This window comes from Thamnophis sirtalis, unplaced genomic scaffold, assembly GCF_051295495.1.
Source record: "Thamnophis sirtalis isolate CommonGarterSnake01/CBP01778 unplaced genomic scaffold, rThaSir2_p1.2 scaffold_13, whole genome shotgun sequence".
In the NCBI taxonomy this organism is placed as follows: Eukaryota; Metazoa; Chordata; class Lepidosauria; order Squamata; family Natricidae; genus Thamnophis; species Thamnophis sirtalis.
The window spans coordinates 58,006,569-58,026,171 of NW_028261393.1; the positions used below are offsets into that span (position 1 = coordinate 58,006,569).

At 43.5% G+C, this 19,603-nt stretch overlaps 1 protein-coding gene across 1 annotated transcript in view; it reads left to right on the forward strand.

Annotated features, from left to right (window-relative positions):
• AFF2 (ALF transcription elongation factor 2) overlaps window positions 1-19,603 on the forward strand; it is a 276,604-nt gene that overhangs the window by 198,048 nt on the left and 58,953 nt on the right. Inside the window, exons 8-9 of the mRNA XM_087728202.1 lie at window positions 8,350-8,401; window positions 17,293-17,330. Coding sequence (XP_087584328.1) covers window positions 8,350-8,401; window positions 17,293-17,330 — 90 coding nt within the window. The remainder of the gene's footprint in view (window positions 1-8,349; window positions 8,402-17,292; window positions 17,331-19,603) is intronic.

The following is a 19,603-nucleotide window of genomic DNA, read 5'->3' on the forward strand; positions in this document are numbered from 1 at the left end:
GAGGCCCATAATTGGGTGGAAGTACTCAAAGCGAGTCTTCCTATCATTAGTAAGTATGAACATTGGAACGAGATGAGAACCTTGGAGCTCTCCAAGGTCCTGCAAGACTTACTCAAACAATCTTTCCATTGTGTGCATTTTGGGGTGGGTGGGTTGAAGAAGTAAATAAAATGCAGAATAGCAGAGGAGGGGAGGGAGGGAAAATCTCACTTTCATACTGATGCAGTATGTGTGGCATTAAATTTTACATTCTGCAAAAAAAAATCAATTAAATCGTCCCCATGTAATTTTGGAGACACCAGAAATAAACTTGAACAAATCTACATAGCTAGAGGTTATCTCTAACCCTTGCAAACCCCCAGCAGACGCCCCTGGATTGGGGGCAAGAGATTGAAGATAGTAGTTATGTTTGAAAGATGGGAATTATAGGGCCTCTAGATTAGGACGTGTGTTTTGGAGAATTCATTTTGCTTAATCTTTTTGGAACTGGGAGAAATGAGTAAATGAAGCACGCTCGGGTGGTGAGGTATCTAATAGATAACCACGGGGGTTATGTTCCTTGCACCCGCCTGTAATTACACTAATTACTGATATGGTGCTAAGGCAGATTGAGTGTGACAACACAGATTGGAATGTTTCTTAGCAACATAAGATCTACCACCACCAATCCATTTGCCAAAGACAACACCATCTTCTAAAGCTGGGTGGGGTTAAATAAAGTTCGTTGCAACTTTTGAAAGCTCCTTGGCTTGGCTGGACCCAGTCTTTCAAATGGGTTGCTCAAAGGTGAATCCAAGAAATACCCTTTTACAGATATTACAGATGAACCGAGTTGGAAGGGACATTGTGGGTCATCTAGTCCAACCCTCTGCCCAAGCAGGAGACTACACCATTTCTGAAAGATGACAGTCCAATATCTTCTTGAAAGCTTCCAGAGATGAAGCTCCCACAACTTCCGAAGGCAACTTCTGTTCCATGGGTTGATTGCTCTCACCGTCAGAAAATTTATCTTTATTTCCAGGTTGAATCTCTCCTTGTTCAGTTTCCATCCATTATTCCTTGTCCTGCCCTCAGGTGCTTTGGAGAATAGCTGGACCCCCTCCTCTCTGGGGAAGCCTCTTAAACATTGGAAGGCTGCTCTCCTGTCTCCCCTGGTCCTTCTCTTCCCTAGACCAGCCAGGCCCAGTTCCTGCAACCGTTCATCACATGTTTCAGTCTCCAGTCCCCTCATCATCTTTGTTGCTCTTCTCTGCATTTTTTTTCTACAATCTCAACACCTTTTGTATAATGTGGTGACCAAAACTGGATGCAAGATTGTAGGTGTGGTCTTACTTTTGCTAGAAGGATGCACGCTAAAAGTAGGAAAAGCTCTTCAGATGACGATTGTCTTGAAAAAGAGGCTGAGAAATAGAAGGCTTCACAAATAAATAGGCAAAGGGAATTGCTTCGGCAGGCTTTCATATCAAATCTTCCGAGATGGATTTCATGCAGAAGTTGCTTTTCCCATGCATAAAGTGTCAGTGCTACACACCATTTGCATAGGGGGGGGGGGTTTCTCTTATGGACCACATTTATCCCCCCCCCACAATAATTAATATAAAAAAGAAGGAATAATAATCAAGCAGAAGGGTGAGGAGAGAACATGAATTTTAAAACAAGTCTAATCAAACACATTGGTATATAACCTCTCAACAATGATCGTGACAAGCAATTTATGCTTGAAACTTCCATTTTCCTCAGAATTGTTTGTCTGTTTCTTTCTTTCTTTCTTTCTTTCTTTCTTTCTTTCTTTCTTCTTTCCACCCTTCCTTTCTAGCTTTCCTCCCTCCCTCCCTCCCTCTTTCTTTTTTCTTTCTTCCTTCCTTCCTTTCACCCTTCTTTCCTTTCTAGCTTTCCTTCCTCCTTCCCTCTCTTTCTTTCTTCCTTTCCATCCTTCCTTTCTAGCTTTCCTTCCTCCCTCTCTCCCTCTTTCTTCCTTTCTAGCTTTCTTCCTTCCTTTCTTCCACCCTTCCTTTCTAGCTTTGCTTCCTCCCTCCGTCCCTTCCTCCCTCTTTCTTCCTTCCTTCCTTTCTAGCTTTCTTTCCTTCCTTTCTTCCACCCTTCCTTCCTTTCTAGCTTTCCTTCCTTCCTTTCTTCCACCCTTCCTTCCTTTCTAGCTTTCCTCCCTCCCTCTCTCCTTTTAATATTTCTTCTCATGATTCTTCTGCATTTCTTCTGAGACCCTCCTACCCTAGTTTTACACAATTCTTGTAGGGAATAGTTGTTGGAAACAGTAAACATGTATAGATACTGATAATTATTTTTAATAGCATCCGTATTCATCGAAAATATCTATTTTCGCAATAACTTTAATTGCTGTTGATTGTTTTGTAGAACACAAATTCCAGTCTTACCGTTCAACTAATTGCATTGAAATCGATTAACATGATTAATTTCACATCAATTTTTGTACATGTGCAGTCATTAATGACTACACAATCCTTGTGGTAGCTTTCAACTGCCAAGTTCTCTAATTCTGCGATGCAGCCTATGTCACAACCATTTGCAATAACATTTAGATTGATTTTAATGTATTTCCCCATAAATTAGGCATAATTAGAAGGATTTCCTTTGAAAAGAGGCATTTTCTTCACAACTTGGGTGGGTCATTTTATTCCAATCAGCAAGATCCATTCTTTCAAATTTTGGGGAGGGAATGAAACCTGAAGAATAGGAGCCAATTTTCCACGCAGAATATCATAGTTCGTAGACGTGCGCTAAGGTGACCCAACAGACTGTTAAATTCTTAGCTCTGCAAAAGTGAAGAAGTAACACACTGCTCATAATGAGGCACTAATTGTTGTTGTGTGACTTCTGGAGACAGCATGAGTCAATCCCTGGCATTTTCTTGGCAAGGTTTTTCAGAAACCTTCCTAGGGCTGAAAGAAAGGGATTGGCTCCAGGTCACCCAACTGGCTTTATGCCCAAGGTAGAACTAGAACTCTAGCCCCTGTCCCTCCCTTGCTCTCTAGGCCCAACTTTTCTCCGTCTCTGGAACTTTAAGATGGATGGACTTCAACTCCCAGAATTCCCCAGCCAGTCTAGACTACAAGTCCCAGAATATTGGCTGGGGAGTTCTGGGAACTGAAGTCCACGAATCTTAAAGTTCCAGAGATCGAGAAACACTGCTTGAGGCCCTAGTCAGAGGTCAGTGAAATATAAGTAACAGGTTGGGGTAATATTTCAGGAAAAACTCCTCTCTTCTCTCTTCCCCCTCCCCTCCCCTCCTTTCCCCTCCTCTTCTCTCTCTGCTTATCCTCATACCTCTTTTTCCCTTCTCCTCTTCTCTTTCTTCTCCTCTTCTCATCTCTCATCTCCTCTTCTTCTCTTCCCTTCCCTTCTCTCTCCACTTCTCCTCTGCCCTCTCCTTTCCCCTCCCCTCCCCTCTCCTTTCCCCTTCACTTCCCTCCCCTCCCTTCTCTTTTTCTCTTCTCTTTTCTCTCCACTTCTCCTCTTTCCCCTCCTCTCCCTTTCTCTCTTCTTCACTTCTCTTCCCTTCTCTCTCCACTTCTCCTCTCCCCTCCCCACCCCTCTCTTCCCCTCATCCCTTCCTTCTCTCTCTTCCCAGCCTAAAATCTCTTCCATTAGACCCAATCCTTGACTTTTCAAGCCTCTGGATTCAGCCCCCTTCCCAAGAGAGCCCCACTCCTTCGTAGCTTCAGCCTGCCCTGAGGGCACAAATTCAAGGCTGTCACAAAACAAATTTTTAGCAAATCCTTTCCAATCGATGCACGGCCTTCGTGCCCAAAGACAGGAGTGTGCAAATTGAGAAGGTGGCAAACAATCAGGGGGACAAATGGCATCGCCCTAATCATGAGAGCAAAATGTCCTTCCTAAGCCAGACTCTGGAGGGGGGCAGGGTTGCCCCCTCGAAGGGATCTGATGCATTTGTTATGGGTGACAAGACAAACAGCTACCTGCATTTTTCAATAATTATGTCGGCCGGGTCAGAGACGAAGAGAAGATGAAGTGAATTCTTAATATCCTCGGAGATCACTTTAGAAAGCAGCTTGTTTTCATTTTCCATTTAGCCTTCCTGCCTGCCTTCGCTTTGCCTTTAATATACCTAGCAAATGCTTTAAACGAAGGGTGAGGGCATCACAAACACATGGATTCTATCCTCATTTGGATTGTGTAGAAGGGCGGGCAAGGAGGGAAGGTTGTGCTAGCATGAAGCTAAATTTTAGAAAGCCTCCTGAAAGTCTTTGCTTCTATTCATCCTTTCTCCCCGAGCGTAATAACAGAATAATAACAGAGTTGGTAGGGATTTTGAAGGTCTTCTAGTCCAACCCTCTACACAAGCAGGATACCCTATACCATTCTAGACAAGTGGCTATCCAACATCTTCTTAAAGACTTCCAGTGTTGGGGCATTCACGACTTCTGGAGGCAACTTCTGTTCCACTGATTGATTGTTCTAACCTAATTGTCAGGAAATTTCTCCTCAGTTCTAAGTTGCTTCTCTCCTTGGTTAGTTTCCACCCGTCGCTTCTTGTTCTGCCCTCAGGTGCTTTGTAGAATATCTTGATTCCCTCTTCTTTGTGGCAGATGTTGGAACACTGCTATCATATCATCTTTATGAGCCATGATGGCACAGTGGTTAGAATGCAGTACTGCAGGCGACTTCTGCTGACTGCCAGCTGACTGCAATTTGGGCAGTTCAAATCTCACCAGGCTCAAGGTCGGCTCAGCCTCCCATCCTTCCTAGGTGGCTAAAATGAGGACCCAGATGGTTGGGGGCTAGTGCCTGACTCTGTAAACCGCTTAGAGGGGGGGCTGTGAAGCACTGTGAAGCGGTATATAAGTCTAAGTGCTATTGCTATTGCTAACTCTGCCCACTGCCAGGAGTTTGATCCTGATCGAAGTCAGCCTTCCATCCTTCGTCTGTAGAAAGGTAGATATTAAGAAGTGCTTAAGGGGTGGAATTGGTGTCACAAAAAGTTAGGTTATGTCCATCATCAGCTATGGAAATTCATAAAATGGAATCATTCCTTTTCTCTCTGAATTTAATCTCCTTCATAAGTTGTGGTTGTTGTTCTAGAGAAAAATACCCTGTTTCCCCTAAAATAAGACCTCCCTAGATAATAAGCAGATAATGGGGCTTTTGAGCACATGCACTAAAATAACCCCTCCCCTGAAAATAAACCCTCTCCGAAAATATTGCAACACAGCAGCAGCCATGAGGTGACCACACTTACCGCCTCCTGCACGTCAAAAAGAATAAGACCTTCCCCAAAATAAGGCCAAGTGCTTATTTCGGGGGTCAAAAGAAAATAAGACCCTGTCTTATTTTTGGGAAAACACGGTAGATGGGGGAAAGACTCTCTACTTGCCCTGAAGCAGGATATAAATTAAATAAATCAAAATGCCTCTTCTGGATGCCAAACTTCTGAGGTTCAAGGTCTTTCCCCAAATATGGTGATATTATTATACTCAAGAGCACCCATTTAATAATGCCCATCATCATTCCCATTTCCCCTCTGTCAAATTAATTCCGGTTAGCCTCTCAACCTCTCCTCCCCCCGCCCCCCAATGAACTGGTCCAAGAATAAAGTGGATTCCATCAATATCTTATTCCGCTCCCTTTTAATTATTCCAAATGTTACCAGACTCTGCCACCGCCTTCTGGCTGAGTTCTGGATTAGTTAAATTAATGAGCCAGGAGAGAGAGGGAGGGGGAGAGAGAGGGAGGGAGGGAGGGAGGGAGGAGATGCATTCTTGATTGAGTAGAGCTGGCTCAGGAAATTTTTAAAAAAGCACAGGTAAGGAAAACTCAACAGTCAGTTGTATTATTTCAACAGCCCACCCCGTTCTCTCCCCCCCCCCCCCACAGTCCAATAAATGTTCCTGCTCTTCAGATAGAAAAATTCTTGGGCTAGTTCTGCTTGGCAAACCTTTGGCCAACTTAAGGACAGTTCCCCGCCAGCTCTTTGTCAACTGGGCTTAATTAATCCTCCCGTATTCTCCCCCCCCCCCCCCCGTTCTTTCCATTGGCCATCTTTTCTTTGTTGAGAAAGGCTGTTTAGTATGTTAAATGAATAAAAATGGGCATGGAATGAAGAAATAAAATCCTCCGGGCCTTTTTTTTTTTAATCATTTCCTTTTCTTAGATCTCTATATTTTTAGCAACCTAAATAGATTCATTAAAGGTTTCCTTTGAAAAGACAGAGCTTTCGCATAACAGGAGAAGGAGAAAGAGGGGAGGGGAATGGAGGGGAGGGGGTAATGATTAAAAGGGGAAGGGAGGAAGGGGAAGGAGAAAAGGGAGTGGAAAAGGGAAAGGGAGGAAGGAAGAAAAGGAAGGAAGGAAGGAGAAAGGGGAGGGCCAAAGGGAAGGGGAAAGGGAGGGAGCGAGGGAGGAAAGAAGGAAGGAAGGAGAAAGAAGAAGGAAAGAAGGAGGGGAAGGAGAAAGAGGATGGGGAAAGAAAGAAGGAAGGTAGGGAAAGAAAAAGAAGGAAGAGGAGAGAAAGAAGGAAGGAAGGAAGGAAGGAAGGAAGGACGGAAGGAAGGAAGGAAGGAAGGAAAAGGTTTTGAATAGCACTCATGTTTATTGTCATCCCGATGTAGCCTGCGAATTACATGTTGTTTTTGTAACCGAATCGTGAAGGCCTCTTGGCCTTTGCCAAGAGTGTAACCTATCACGCTGATAACAATCAGAAGTCAATCTGTGATCTGTTGCCATGAACCTCACAGGCCACCGATCCCCCCCTGAAGCAAAACAGAGATGGCAATTAGATAAGCGAGAGTTTCGAGCACCTGGTTTTCCAGGCCCAGCATCCGAGAAGGGTGAACCATTAATATTTCCTCACGGTTTCCTCATTTGAAAGGAGGGAAACGAGAGATTTCCGATCTAAGCGTCTGTTGACAAGCTTATATTTGACGGAAGCATCTCATTGATTAGAAGGTTAATGCTCAGTTGGTTCAGGTCTGTCTCAGTTCTGGAGCAGCTGAGCCTCCACGCCACAGAGGTCACCAAAGAAGGAATGACTTATGGCCTGGTTAATGGTCCGTCTTGCGCATTTCACAATTAAGCGGAGAGGTTGAACACTGAGGAACTGGAGCGCTCTTGGTGTGACCCAAGTGGATGCCACCATCTAATTGATTGGGTGTTGACTTCAGTGATCCAGTGCCCAGCCAAAGTTCTTGTTATCTGTTTGTTCGTTCATTCAGTCATTCATTTATTAGAATTTGTCAAACAAAAAACAAGAACAAGAGAATAAAAAACACAATGATAGGGACGGTAGGCCCGTTAATGCGCTTATGCACGTCCCCTCTACGGACCATTTTAAGTATGAAGTGAGGTCCACAGAAGTCCATTTGTGGCTGAAACTGTGAAGATTTGTAGCTGAGACAACTGGATCGGGGAGGGCGTTCCAGACTTTGACAACTCTTATTACAGAAATCCTATTTTTTTACAGTCAGGTTTAGAACGGTTTACATGGAGTTTAAAGCGGTTGTTCGCATGCAAATTATTGCAATTAAAACAATAATTTATGGGTAGAACTTTACTACATATATTTTTACATGCAAAACTTAAGTCTGACCACAAGCAATGCAGTTCTAAGTTATCCAAACTGAGAATTTCGAGCCTAGCAGTATAGGGGGTAGCTTCAAAAAGTAGATATACTGATACAAAGGTAAGGTAAAGTTAAAGGTTCCCCTTGCACATATATGCTAAACGACATATATGTCGTTCCTGACTCTAGGAGGCGGTGCTCATCTCTGTTTCAAAGCCAAAGAGCCAGCGCTGTCCAAAGTTGTTTCCGTGGTCATGTGGCCGGCATGATTCAATGCCGAAGGCGCACGGAACGCTGTTCCCTTCCCACCAAAGGTGGCTCCTATTTTTCTACTTGCATTTTTTAACATGCTTTCAAACTGCTAGGTTGGCAGAAGCTGGGACAAGTCACGGGAGCTCACTCCGTTACGCGGCGCTAGGGATTCGAACGGCCGCACTGCCAACCTTTCTGATCAATAAGCTCGGCGTCTTAGCTACTGATCCACCACATCCCTACTGATACAAAGATGGCAGTCTTTAGCAAATTTAGCCACGTCGCGTCTAGTAAGTTTACAATTCTAAATATCTGATGAAGATTTGAACCCAGAACTCCAATTACAACAAGGTTGTTTTCTCCCTAATTCAAAATCCTTGATATTTCAATCTTTTCTTCAGTTGATTGAGGACAATGGGGTGTCTTTCCAGTTGTTGCCACATCAATGTAACCCTCCTTTTTTTATAATAGCAATGAGGGGTGCAGCTTGTTCTACTTTGCATAACTTTGCAACCTGTTTCTTTTTCTCTCTCTCCACAAAGAATGCTTGAAGATGACTTGAAGCTCAGCAGTGATGAAGACGATAATGATCAGGTAAGCTTTACAAGAAACCCAAAATGTAGCATCCCTGACATCCGCATCTTCCACAATTATCCCTTGTTAAGACTGTCATTTCTGCCAAAAGAGATACATTTAATTTTGCATTTTCTTTCATTGTGGGCCTTCTGGATCTTCTGTTATCCAAGAGTCCCTCGGTTCTCCTTGCCTTCTAAGTGACATACTTCTCCCACTGGTTAATGTTGTTTTCCTCTTACAACGCATCAAAGGGACCCTTGTTGTTGTTGTTAGTTGCTAAGTCGTGTCCGACCCATCACGACCCCATGGACAACGTTCCTCCAGGCCTCCCTGTCCTCTACCATCCCCTGGAGTCCATTTAAGCTCATGCCAACTGCTTCAGTGACTCCATCCAGCCACCTCCTTCTCTGCCGTCCCCTTCTTCTTCTTTTGCCCTCCATCGTTCCCAGCATGAGGCTCTTCTCCAGGGAGTCCTTCTTCCTTCTCATTAGTTGGCCAAAGTCTTTGAGTTTCCTCTTCAGGATCTGGTCTTCTAAAGAGCAGTCTCGGTTGATCTCCTCTAGGACTGACCGGTTGGATGGCCTTGCAGTCCAACGGACTCACAGGAATCTTCTCCAGCACCAGAGTTCAAAGGCCTCCATTCTTTGGCTTCCTTCCTTCTCATTTGGTGGCCAAAGTCTTTGAGTTTCCTCTTCAGGATCTGGCCTTCTAAAGAGCAGTAACGGTTTGATGTCCTCTAGGACTGACTGGTTGGATGGCCTTGCAGTCCAAGGGACTCATAGGAATCTTCTCCAGCACCAGAGCTCAAAGGCCTCCATTCTTTGAAAGGCTCAGCCTTTCTTATGGTCCAACCTTCACAGCCATACAAAAGGTACCATACCTGGGAGCTATTATGAGATCAGGTTGGGATTTCCGATGGCACTTATGGGCAAGATGTGGTCTCAGAGCCAGAGATAGCCAACCAGATTATTTGTGTGTGGCTCCAGGAACTCCTTGCAACGTAACTGTCAAAAATCAATGGTACCTTCTTTAGGAAAACCCAGGGTATTATGGTAAATAGAGGCCATAGGCAGAAACATTCCTACATCCCCCTCCCTGCAAATCCCCAAAAAAGTTTTTTAAAAAAGGAGAAAATCCCCTTTGTATCCTTTGCCGTTTATAAACCTCGCTCCCCTTCTCCCATTTCCAGTCTGTGTTCTCCCATGCTGTGGAAAAAAGTCTTTTGACACTTCCGGGAGTTGTCAAAATAGACAAGTCAAATAGCAAGTCAAGGGAGCTTGTAAGGTGAGCATCTCCACTTCAATGTCAATCTTGCCTCCGTGGCTACTACCATCCCCCCTTCTATAGGTTTGCAAAGCTGATTTATGGGAAATCACGCTAACTTTGAAACCGAAGACTTCAACAGCAATCTGAGGGATAGTTTCACGTGTGTTAAGTTCATGTTGTGTCCCGTCTAGTCAGCTTAGAGATCCTTAGCAGCTCTTGTGGACGCTGTGTTCATGTTGTAGCCATGTAGCAATCAGTAAGCTTCTTAGACCTACCATCAGAGGTGGGATTCCGTAGGGTCTGACAGTTCTGGAGAACCGGTAGCAGAAATTTTGAGTAGTTCGGATAATCAATACATACCACCTCTGGCTGGCCCCGCCCCTGTCTATTCTCTGCCTCCTGAGTCCTAGCTGGTTGGGAGGAAATGGGGATTTTGCAGTATCCTTCCCCTGCTGTGCCCACCAAGCCACACCCACAGAACCAGTAGTAACAAAATGTCAATGCCACCACTGCCTACCATCCATGGGGGGAAAGCAATGCCTTCCAACGTTCCGTGCAGGAATAACTCAACCCCTTTTCTTGCTGGATTAAGAAGTTTTTATTTTGTTCGTCCCAGTTCAGTGCAGCAGATTCTGGTGTTTTAAGCAATAAAGGCTTTCCATTCCCCCCTCCCTCTTTCTCCCTCCTTCTTTGTTCTGCTTTCTGCTTAAGAAACAGCCCTCTTCACCTTTGAAATGCCCGCCTTTAATTTAAAGCACATTGCTGGCTTTTGGACCACAGGAACTTTGATACCCCTCAGTCGGTTCGCTTCATTGTTTTCTGCATTTTTGGCAGAGCGGAGGGTAGGGGGGCATTTCCTTTTTTAAAAAAAATCTCTGCCCTCTTCCTCTCTCTCCCTCCGCTGTGCTTGTCTTTTTACACATGTGGCCATCCGATCATATTTCCTTAAACCTCCCGCAGGTTAGCGATCTCCTCGGAATATTTATTTATCGTTGCTCTGTTTGTGTTGGATAATTGCAAACAAACAAACAACAACAACAACAAAAGAATCATTTAAACGCCGGGAGGCTTTGAAAATGGGAGGTTAAGTGCTGCTTCTCTTTAAATTCTTAAGAGGAGGGAATCTCTGCAGCAGGGCTGGGTTCCTGCCAGTCCTAAGCTCTTCTATAGAAGAGGTTCCACAAATCTACTGTGCCGTTTAGAACCGGTTCCAGCTCCCTCCCCCTGCCCGTCGGCACCATGCTTGCCCCGCCCACCACTCACTGATTGGCTGGCTCACCAATCACCCCACCCACCTCTAAGAGTCCTATCTAAACCTTAAAGTCTTAAAGCTGTCAAGTTTGAACACCCCTGGGGTTTTTTTCCCTAAAGGGTTAGGGGTGCAAGGGTCTTGTAACTTGACAGATTTAAGACTTGCACACTTCAATGCCAGAGTTCCTGAGCCAACATGACTGGAGGAGGAATTCTGGGGTTTGAAGTCCATAAGTCTTAAAGCTGTCAAGTTTGAACACCCCTGGGGGTTTTTTTTCTAAAGGGCTAGGGGTGCAAGGGTCTTGTAACTTGGCAGCTTTAAGACTTGCGTGCTTCAAATGCCAGAGTTTCTGTGCCAACATTTTGGTTGCTAAGCAAGAGCGTTGTTAAGTGAGTTTCACCACATTTTACAAGTTGGCCATGCCCACCCAGTCACATGGCTGGCAAGCCACTCCCACCCAGTTACATGGCTGGTAAGCCACTCCCACAAAGCAGGCCACACCTGCAGAAGAGGTTCTAAAAAAATTTGAAACCCACCACTACTCTGAAGCCAACAGTTCTGTGTGTGTGTGTGTTGTTGTTGTGTGTTTAATTCTGCTTAAAAGTTAGCTCCTTGGCAATTAAGACCATCTTTTTTTGAAAAAGAAAACCATCCTAAATTTCTCCTTTCAATAATAAATCCTCCTTCCTGTTTCATTACCTCATTCACTCCCTTTTAAGTTTCTCTCCTTTCTTTTTTTCCTCCGCTTTTCTCTCTCTCCTCTCTTTCTCTTTTCTCTCTCTCTCACTCCCTCTCTCTTTCTCTCTTCGCTCTTTCTCCTCTCTTTTCTGTCTCCATTCTCTCTTTCTCCTCTCTCTTTTGCTCCCCCCTCTCTCCTCTCTCTTTTCTCTCTCCACTCTCTTTCTTCTCTCTCTCTCTTGCGCCCTCTCTCTTTCTCTCTCTCTCTCTCCTCTCTCTTTTCTCTCTCCACTCTCTCTTTCTCCTCTATCCCCCTCTCTCTCTCTTAAAATATGCTGTTTACCTTCCAGACAAGAGAAACACACAGCCTATTTATTGTGTTATCAGTAGAAGCGCTGAGAAGCCATTTCTCAGTCGTGACATCAATAGTGAACACACAAGGAGAACAAGGTCAGCTCCTCAAGGCGATGTGGGGGGGAGAGATAGGGGACAAATCAGATTGATGAGAGTGAAACCAACTATCAATAACTTTGATAGACTATTTGAATGCAGAGCTGTTTACTTGCAGCTGAGCTTCATTGGAGGCTGAGGGATAATGATGTCACTATAAATAGAATAAATTCCTTTTTAAAAGGGGAGAACATCTTTTCCTTCTGTAATAAGGCTTTGGTAGCAAGACTCCTGCGAGTCCCTTGGACTGCAAAGCGATCCAACCGGTCAGTCCTTGAGGAGATCAACCCTGATACTCTTTAGATCCTGAAGAGGAAACTCAAGTACTTTGGCCACCTAATGAGAAGGAAGAAGGACTCCCTGGAGAAGAGCCTCATGCTGGGAAAGATGGAGGGCAAAAGAAGAAGAAGGGGACGGCAGAGAAGGAGGTGGCTGGATGGAGTCACCGAAGCAGTCGGTGTGAGCTTAAATGGACTCCAAGGATGGTAGAGGACAGGAAGGCCTGGAGGAACATTGTCCGTGGGGTCACGATGGTTCGGACATGACTTTGGAACTAAAAACAACAACAAGCAAGAGGCTGAATCATCTAAATAAATGTTGGTTAGGTCCCAGAATTATTATTTTTTTGAGCATGTCAAAAGTTCAGCCTGGAAATCTTGGGGAAAGGCAAAAAGTTCACAAACCTGGAAACTAAAATTAGCTTAATTTAAGACCCTGAAGTTTAGATCCCATGTAGACAACAGCTATAGATGTTCGACACCATCAAGAAAAGACAGTTAATTGAAAAGGCCATTAAAAAAAAATTATTTCATCTTCCATTTTGGGAGGAAGAAGATGTCTTAAAGAAAGCATCCTAAATCAGCCATGGAGATCTTCACAATTAAAACTCTTTAAATAAATTATTTGATCCAGTGGTGGGATTCAGAAAGTTTTACTACTGGTTCTGTGGGCGTGGCTTGGTGGGCATGGCGGGGGAAGGATACTGCAAAATCTCAATTCTCTCCCGGTCATCTGGGACTCGGGAGGCAGAGAATAGATGGGGGCGGGGCCAGCCAGAGGTGGTATTTGCCAGTTCTCCGAACTACTCAAAATTTCCGCTACCGGTTCTCCAGAACTGGTCAGAACCTGCTGAATACTTCCTCTGCTTTGATCTGATTCCAACTGGAACCTAGCAGCAAAGCTCATCAAGATGGGTTCTTTCATTACATTATATCACAAAAGGGTTTATTTAGTTTTACCTTGAGAAGTTCTGTGACTTTTTAACTTGGCGGTATATAAGCCATGGTTTTGAATGTAGGGCATTTGAATGCAATCCGTTAAGCAAATCATGGATTGCCATGAAAGAACATGGAATAATAGAGTTAGAAGAGACCTTGGAGGTCTCCTAGTCCAACCCTCTGCTCAAGCAGGAGACCCTACACCATTTCAGACAAATGGTTGTCCAGTCTCTTTTTGAGAGCTTCCGTGATGGAGCACTCACAACTTCCCTATCCCTTCGTAGGAATGTTATAACCAAAGCTTTTTGTGGTGATAACAGCCAGCAAAGCTCTCTCTCCCTCTTCATCTCTCACAATGTCATTTTTCCCCTCCCCTTTTCTCACTGGAGAATTCTCCATTGATTGAGAGAAGGAAAGAGAAGCAGGACCACTCTGAATTCCCCGGAGCAGTTCAAGAAAGTAGACCTTGATCATAAAGGAGAATCTAAGGGCATCTAGTGCGAATCAGCTCAGAGCACCAGCGCCTGCTGATAACGGAAGATGGTTTTTAACTCCTGGTTCTCTTTTCTCAGTTGACAGTAACAAACACACAAAGCATGGCTGTCAAATGCCAGTTGGGGGTCTTCAGAAATACAAGCCCCTTGGCTTGTTCCCTTGTCCTCTTGAGATGAACTTATCTGCTCCGTCTCATGAAAAGGTTTCGCACATGGAACCGGTTCTGGATGTGGTATCTAGCAGGTTCTGACCAGTTCTGGAGAACCAGTAGCAGAAATTTTGAGTAGTTGGCTCAAATAGCTGGCTGGCCCCGCCCCCATCTATTCTCTGCCTCCCAAGCCCCAGCTGATTGGGAGGGAATGGGGATTTCGCAGTATCCTTCCCCTGCCACGCCCACCAAGCCACACCATGCCCACCAAGCTATGCCCACAGAACCAGTAGTAAAAAATTTGAATCTCGCCAACGGAGCCAGTAGTCGGGATGGGCCATGTTTCATCTTGAGAAGCCAACAGAAATGGCACAAAATATCAGCCAGCCTGCAGAGGAAGCTAAAAGTGGAAAACCAGAAGAAGACCTGGGATGGGTGAAGAAGTTAATCATCTTTCAGGCTTCGAGTGGTTTGATGGGGAAAGGGTCAACCAGGATTGGAGCCAAGATATCTTAATTAATCAAAGCAATATTGCCTCCATATCGGAACATTAGTGACACCGATTTCTCAAAGATGTATGATTTGCGGGGGTTCAGGGGGACCATAAATAAGCAGGTACTTCAGCTACCCTGAAACCAGAAGAGCGGCTAATGGTTATAAATATCTCCAACCCGAAAATTCTCGAAAACATTGTAAAAACCAGTGGAGCATCATCATCTTCTTCTTTTAATGACCCCATAATCCCTTGTGGGGTGGAGTCCCAGCAAGCGAATGGAGATAGCACAGTGCTTGAATGGCCGGATGCCCTTCCTGTCACCAGAGCGGAGTTTTGTTCAGCAGGTACATTCTTCGTGCCCAGAGAGAGAAATACCTGCCTCTACCTAGGATCGAACTCACAGCCTCCTGATTGTGAGGGGAGAGCTCACAATGATCTTAGTGATCTTCCAACGATTACTTCTTGTATTTAGATCAGATTTAATTTGTTTTATTTATTTCACTTTATTTAAGGCAGGCCCCATCATTGCTGGATTTCTTTAGATTTTATTCTTATTTTTGTGCCGCTTCCCTATCGAGCTACCTAGCTAGCTATTATCTATCTGTCATCTATCATCTATTGTCATCTATCAACATCTATCATCTAGCTAACTAGCTAGCTATCATCTATAATCTGTCATCTATCTATCTATCAATCATCATTATCTGTCTGTCTGTCGTCTATCTATCTATTTATCTATCTATCTATCTATCTATCTATCTATCTATCTATCTATCATCTATCTATCAATCTATCTATCTATCATCTATCTATCATCTATCTATCTATCATCTATCTATCTACCTACCTATCTATCTATCTATCATCTATCTATCATCTGTCTATCTATCTATCTTTCTATTTATCTATCTATCTATCTATCTATCTATCTATCTATCTATCTAATCATCTATCTATCTATCATCTATCTATCTATCTATCTATATCATCTATCTATCTATCTATCTATCTATTTATCTATCTATCATCTATCTATATATCTATCTATCTATCATCTATCTATCTATCTATCTATCTATCTATCTATCTATATCATCTATCTATCTATCTATCTATCTATCTATCTATCATCTATCTATCTATCTATCTATCTATCTATCTATCTATCATCTATCTATCTATCATCTATCTATCTATCTATCTATATCATCTATCTATCTATCTATCTATCTATCATCTATCTATCTATCTATCTATCATCTATCTATCTATCTATCATCTATCTATCTATCTATCTATCTATCTATCTATCTATCTATCTATCTATATCATCTATCTATCTATCTATCTATCTATCTATATCATCTATCTATCTATCTTTAGGAAAGCTGCTTCAAATGAGATCCTTTGGGGAGGATGCAAGGCCAGGGACCTCCATCTGGTGGCACAGTCTTAGCAGTGCTAAGGAAGGTCTGCCTCGCCTCCCCCCCCCCCCCCCCCCTGCCCGCCCGCCGCCCTTCCTGGTTTTCTGCAGAGGCAGACACTTGTCTCCCTCTCAGCCCTCCCTGCAATCTTGTGAATGGCCTGTGCTCTCTGTTAACAAAGCCAGGAGGCGAATAGAAAACACAGCAGAGGCACCTCGCCTAGGTAGATATTTTGGATTCAGAATGTTTTGCAGAAGATGCCATTAAAAAGGGTCTCCCCGCCCCTCTCTCTCTGTCTCTCTCTCTCTCTTTCTCTCTCTGTATCTATCTCTCTTTCTCTCTCTGTCTCTCTCTGTGTCTCTTTCTGTCTCTCTTTCTCTCTCTGTCTCTCTCTCTTTCTATGTATCTATCTGTCTTATATCTATATCTATATTTATATCTCTAGCTAGCTAGCTATGCATGAAAGCATCAACATGGAAATCTCCAGCCACTTAAACAGTTTGATAGAGTCTCGCCTTTCCGCCATCCGTGCCCCCAGCGGTGTTGCTTAGCAACATTTTAATTCCAGAAGAATGGAAGGAGATGAAAATCCCTGCAGAGAGAAACAGAAATGAGAAGGCCGTTGACGGATCATCTGAGTTGCTTCTTCTGATAGACTGTGAAGATCACCAGGTCCTTTCATGAATGATCAATGGACCATACACAGATCAATAGATCCCAGCAATGATGATGGTGGTGGTGGTGGTGGTCGTCGTCATCATCATCATCATCATCATCATCATCATAATACTGGTTCTGTGGGCGTGGCTTGGTGGGCGTGGCAGGGGAAGGTTACTGCAAAATCTCCATTCCCTCCCGGTCAGCTGGGACTCAGGAGGCAGAGAATAGATGGGGTCGGAGCCACTCAAATTTCTGCTACCGGCTCTCCAGAACCTGCTGAATCCCACCTCTGATGTACACCTATATACGTATGTACATACAATATGGACATCTTTGTGTGTGTGTGTGTACACGCACACATACAGTATGTATATGTGTTGATAGATAGATGAGAGAGGTGTGTATGTGTGTGTGAGAGAGATAAGAGAAAGATAGGTAGGTAGGTAGGTAGGAAAGCAGGGGGGAGGGAGGGAGGGAGGGAGGGAGGGAGAAAGGAAGGAAGGAAGGAAGGAAGGAAGGAAGGAAGGAAGGAAGGAAGGAAGGATTGATTACCTAGAGAGACAGGCAGACAGAAAAGATAGGCACAGCTCAATGGAATAGATAAACAGTTTCTTCTATTGCTTTGAATTCTGCTTAATTTATGACTTGATCCAACACAGGGATGATTTTCTGTTCTCTGAAATAAATGGCCTTCTTCACCGAGAGTCATTTCCCTTTTCCTCACCTCACCTCCTTTCCAAAAAGGTTACTCTTGGCTAAGGTTTGCTAACTGTTCTCTCACTTTCCTTCTTTCTTCTTCTTGTTTTTTGTTTTTAATTCCCAGACCACAGAGAAGACAAAGCCTCGAAACATTCCTGCAAAGTAAGTGATATTTTTTTTTTGAAACAAACAAACAAAACTCATTGGAAAAGGAGGAGCAGGGTGGAAATTTATTGAATTTCTGGAAAAGAGAGCCAATCAAAATCCCACAGCCTGACCTGATGAGCATCTGAGGCTGCTCTGTGGCTGTTGCAATAAAAAGAATGAGGATGGTGGTAAAAACACACAGTCAACAAGAATAACCTTCGTTTATGAGTCTCTCGGGAATGGCATGCCCCAATCTTTGCATGGATTAATATGTGGCACCTATGAATATCAACGATATTAGATGTGGAATCTGTGAATCACTGTTGAATAATAATAAATAGCATGCACCTCTACCTATTGATAGGTAGGCAGATAGGAAGGACTCAATAGGGAGGCAGAAGGGCCAAATCTAGTGTGAAGATGTACAGGTTTAAAAGCATCCCTTGCTGTGCTATAGTTCTAAAATTTGGCAGAGGTGATCGATTGATTCATTCCTTCGTTGACTCATTGACTCATTGATTGATTGATTATGTGCCGTTGAGTTGGTGTTGACTCTTCGTGATTGCGCAATTAGATTTTCTCCAGGAGAAATTGTCCCCAGTGAGTTCTTCCTATCACTGCGGTAACTGAGCCAAATCCATGTTGATGTTTGTCATCCTCTTCTTTTTCTGTTTTCCCAACACTATAAACCTCTCTGCAAAGCTCGGTGTGACAATTTGACCCTTGTCATTGGTGTCTCAGATGATATTCCTGGAAGTTGGGCCCAGACCTCCATGGAGATTGTCCTACCTTCAATACTTGTGATATAGGATAGGGATAAGGATAAGGATAGGAATGAGTGGAGAGTAGAGTGGAGTGAAGTGGGCTGGGCTGGGCTGGGATGGGATGGAATACAATACAATACAATACAATACAATACCATACCATACCATACCATACCATACCATACCATACCATACCATACCATACCATACCATACCATACCATACCATACAATACAATACAATACAATACAAAGAATTATTAGAATTAGAATTTTTAGAATTAATTAGAATGGAATGGAATGGAATGGAATAGAATAGAATAGAATAGAATAGAATAGAATAGAATAGAATAGAATAGAATAGAATAGAATAGAATAGAATAGAATAGAATAGAATAGAATAGAATAGAATTCTTTATTGGCCAATTATGATTGGATACACAAGGAATTTATCTCCGGTATATAGACTCTCAGTGTACCTACAAACAAGATAATATAATCATAAGATACCAATAAGGTAGTAGAAAAGATGAGAAGGATAATAGTAAATTAAGTTGGAAAAGATCCACTGGAAATCTTGACTTCCTGCTTCCCCCCACCCCTCCACCCCCACCCAGTGCCAACAAGGTTGCGTTCTGTCAACTGAATCTCAGCAAGTCAAAGATTTCTCTATTCCTGCTGGAAACGGTTGTGCTTTTCCCAAAACCTTTTTTTTTTTTTTTTTTGTATAGCAACAACCTGCAGAAGGAAGCTTTGCTAGGGTGGGTTTGGTGATTGGGGTGTGTGTTTTTTGGGTTTTTTATTGTTGTTGTTGTTTCCCTTTGTTGTTGAAAAGACTGACATCTCTATTATTCCCCAACACGATCAGAGATTTCCCCTTGAATATTAATGTGCATCTCCGCTTCCACTTGGCAGCATTTAGTCACTTCTAATGCCACCGCGAGTGACGGATGCTCATATTCCTCTTAGCATATGCGACCGATCACATACATTTTTTAAAAGGGAGCTCTCTCATGAAGACGTATGGGGTGGGACGCTTCCTGCCACCGCAAATGGCTGTTGGCTAGAAGCCGCGCAGTCACAACTGGAGCTGAACTTAACTGCGGTTGACATCTGTTACAAGACAAAGATGGGGAGAAGAGATGAAAGGAAGCTTCGCCATTGTTCACACTGTAAAAGAAAAAACACACACATTCCTTGCTCTTACACTTTTGCTGACTCCGTGGTTTTCTGCCGAAGTCACGTTTTGTGCGTTGCGAAGGCCTTGTTTGTCACCAGAGGCATGAAGCTTTTCAAGATGAAAGGAGGTCTTCAGCAAAGACGTGATGGAGGATCTTGTGTGTTGGATTGAGGTCAGAACGTGAAGTGGTTAACTATCCAACCCGTCTGCACACCTCCCTCTGAAATTGGGATGTTGCTGGTGCTTTCTATCCCGTTCAGCGTTTTGGGAGAAGTCGGGAATCCCTTTTTTTCAGTCGTGCAAATGTTGCTTGGAATGTGTTTAGCAAGAGTGGATAAAAAGCAC